Below are 3,544 nucleotides of genomic sequence, written 5' to 3'. Positions count from 1 at the left end.
TGTCCTGCCTCTGTGGGGCCCTTAGCCCCAGAGCAGCCATGACTGGCGACTCTGAGGATCCAGACAGGGTTCTGTGGGGGATGTAGTGCCATGGCAAGGGACAATGGGGATGAGCTGGAGTGTAGCATCCCGTGCTGGGTTCATACTGTGTGCTTGGGACAGGTCATCACTACCAAGACACAGGTGCCCACCATGTTGGGACACTGGGGGCTGCCAGTTCAACCTGCCTGGAGTAAGGCAACACACACCCCCTGTCCCAGCCCTGCTCAGGAAGGAATTTTCCATTCCCGACTGGAGGTTGGGGGAAGGCGTGTTTGCAGCAGCCCCCTCCTCTCCCTCCCCTCACCCGTCACCGGAGCAGCTCAGGAAGGCGCCTGACACATTCATCTCCAGAAAGGTGCAGAGCAAAAGCCTCCTGAGAGGGAGCTCCTTGGAGAGGACCAGGGACCCTGGGCAACCTGTGCCCCACTTTCCAGAGGAACCACCCTGACTGCAGCCATGCCACTGCCCCTTGCCTGCTGCCAGGACGGGGAGGTTCTGACACCATCTCAGGACAGCAGCGCTGCCCAGCTCGTTATTGGCATCCTGCGAGCCACCCGGATCCCTGGGCTGCACTACATGTGCACCCGGCCGCAGTCCCGCCTGCGCCGTCTGCTCTGGAGCCTGGCCTTCCTGGCCTCTGCCGGGCTGCTGGCCACTGGTGCCACTGACCGCCTGCACCACCTGCTCTCACACCCTGTGCACACCCGGGCACGCTTTGCATGGGCCCCCCAGCTCCGCTTCCCAGCTGTCACCCTCTGCAACCACAACCGGGCGCGCTTCCTGCACCTCACTAAGCCCGACCTCTACTCAGTGGGACAGTGGCTGGGGCTGGCCCAGGAGAACCACTCGCTGGTGCCTGAGATGTTGGCTGTGCTGGGGGAGGACCAGCGCACCTGGCTGACACGTCTGGCCAACTACTCACGCTTCTTGCCACCCCGCCGCTCTGAGCGCACTATGCAGAGCTTCTTCCACCGCCTCGGCCACCAGATTGAAGATATGTTGGGGGAGTGCCGCTTTCAGGGAGAGCGCTGTGGGCGCCAGCACTTCACCCCTGTGAGTCCCCTCCTGGCAGGAGCAGGACGACTGGGCTGCCCCATGGGTGTGGGAGCGATGCTGAACCCCCTGCCCGGCAAGGGTGGAGGAGTGGTACCATGGGGGGTGAGGCTGAGATGAACCTTCCAAAGGCTATGCAATACAGTACCTTCCTTCCAGCACCACCATGGAATTGGAAAGGGATTCATGGACCTCATCCTGTTTGCAGAATACCCTGCCAGATCCCTGCCTACTCCCTCAACCCCCTTTCTTCATTCCCAGGTCTACACACGCTATGGTAAGTGCTACACCTTCAACGGTGACCGGAGGAACCCACGTGTGACCCGCCAAGGTGGCATGGGCAACGGGCTGGAGATCATGCTGGACATCCAGCAGGAAGAGTACCTGCCCATCTGGAGAGAGACCAGTGAGTGGGGCCATGGCTTGGCAGGGCACAGGTGAGGGGTGCTAGGAGGAAAGGCTGCTGGGCAACCAGGGCACCCTGCGGGTAGGTCAAGAGGGGCACCAGAGGGGTGCAGGTGCTGGGTGGGTGCAGGTGTGCAGCACAGCTGTCCTCCCACAGATGAGACATCATTTGAAGCAGGCATCCGGGTCCAGATCCACAGCCAGGATGAGCCACCCTATATCCATCAGCTGGGCTTTGGTGTCTCACCAGGCTTTCAGACCTTCGTGTCGTGCCAGGAGCAGCGGGTAAGGCAGGATGGTCCACAGTTCCCAGGGAGGTGCCTCAAGGCACTCTGCTTGGCATGACCTTGAAGCGATGCCCCACTTGCCCCGGCAGCTCACCTACTTGCCACAGCCATGGGGGAACTGCCGGGCCAGCAAGAAGGGGGAGCAGATGCTGCCTGGCTATGACACCTACAGCATCGCTGCCTGCCGCCTCCAGTGTGAGAAGGAGGCCGTGGTGCAGAGCTGCCACTGCCGCATGGTCCACATGCCAGGTGAGGGGTGTGCATGATGGTGTGGGGGGCACCCCTCTGCCCCAACAGTCCTGCCTGGGGTTGCCCCAACTCCCTGCAGCCTGCATCCAAAGATCACTTCTGCCCCATCACTCTGTATCCAAGGGTCTCCAATTCCTCATTCTTCTGCACCCATGGACCACCCTGCTGCCCATGCCTCTACACCCAAGGGTCCCCCATGCCCCATCCCTCTCCACCGAGGGACAAACCCATCCTCTCCTCATACTGGGTCAGACCATGTCCTACCCTCCTTACACCACAGGTCAGTCCCTTTCCTATCTGCCTTTTACTCAGGGGCCACTCCTGCCCCAGACAACATACACCCAAGGGCCATTCATCCCCATCCCCTCCGCACCCTTCCCCACTGCTTTTAGGGGAGTGAGTCAAGCGCAGGGGGCAGAATCAGGCCAGACTCCCACCCTCCCAACCAGCTGCTTCTCCACAGGCAATGAGTCCATCTGCTCCCCCAATGTGTACATCGAGTGTGCTGACCACACGCTGGGTAGGTGTGGCGGTGGGTGGGCACCCCGGAGGGGGCCAGGGCTTGCGGGATGCCTGTCTCCAGATGCTGCAGTGGAGGACAGCCAGGAACGCTGCAGCTGCCCCACGCCATGCAACCTGACACGCTATGGCAAGGAGATCTCCATGGTCCGCATCCCCAACAAGGGCTCGGCGCGCTACCTCGCCCGCAAGTACAACAAGAATGAGACCTACATCCGGTGAGCTGCCAGCAACAGAGTGTGCTGGGGGTAGGCAGGGGGCTGGGCACTTGAGGAACCTCCACCCCACTCCTGGTAGGATTTGGGGAGTGGGTCCTGGCATACACGGTCCCTGCAGATCCTCTGCCCAGGGTTTTTGCCACTAGAGCATCCCCCCAACCCATCCATGTCCTCCCAGCCCTCCTGCTGGCATCTCCCCACCCCACTGTCCCTTGTGGCCTGGGACATGCCCCGTCCATGTCCTCACTGCACCAGCCTGAATAACTCACAGGGGCCCAGGGAGCACCTGAGAGCTTATGGGCTGGGGGGCAGGAGAGGTTTGGGGGCAATGGGGGTGGGAGGGTTGGTGACCAGTCCTCCTTGTCAAGTACTATGGTGTCCCCACAGGGAGAACTTCCTGGTGCTGGACATCTTCTTTGAGGCACTCAACTATGAAGCCATTGAGCAGAAGAAAGCCTACGACCTTGCTGGGCTTCTTGGTGATTCCCTTCACTTTCTTATGGGACCCACAGGCACAGAGCTCTGGGTCCCAGCTGTGGGAGGATGTGGGTCTGATGGGGGAGGGATCACACAGGGCAGCAGCCAGCTATGGCTGGCGGACGGGGGGCATGCTGTGGCTGTCCCCTATCCTGCATGTCCCCTGTTCCCTCCATCCTGCTGTTCCTGCCCCTGTGACTCCACTGTCCCACTCCATCCGGCAGCCCTGGCACCGCCTGCAGCCGCACTGGCCCACCCCAGGCTCCCATCAGGCTGCACAGCATCTCCCAGTGA

General features: G+C 61.6%; 1 protein-coding gene across 1 annotated transcript in view; it reads left to right on the top strand.

Moving 5' to 3' along the window:
* Positions 1-90: 90 nt before the first annotated feature.
* Positions 91-3,544, top strand: part of LOC103806715 (acid-sensing ion channel 4-like) — a 4,340-nt gene continuing 886 nt past the window's right edge. The window contains 7 exon segments of the mRNA XM_009079423.1: positions 91-1,095; positions 1,357-1,501; positions 1,658-1,785; positions 1,877-2,036; positions 2,500-2,556; positions 2,620-2,773; positions 3,161-3,286. Of these exon segments, the coding sequence (XP_009077671.1) occupies positions 91-1,095; positions 1,357-1,501; positions 1,658-1,785; positions 1,877-2,036; positions 2,500-2,556; positions 2,620-2,773; positions 3,161-3,286 (1,775 nt within the window).

Source organism: Acanthisitta chloris, unplaced genomic scaffold (assembly GCF_000695815.1).
Source record: "Acanthisitta chloris isolate BGI_N310 unplaced genomic scaffold, ASM69581v1 scaffold25917, whole genome shotgun sequence".
Lineage (NCBI taxonomy): Eukaryota > Metazoa > Chordata > Aves > Passeriformes > Acanthisittidae > Acanthisitta > Acanthisitta chloris.
The sequence above is the reverse complement of the archived record's forward strand: the minus strand, read 5'-3'. Positions and strand labels throughout refer to the sequence as shown.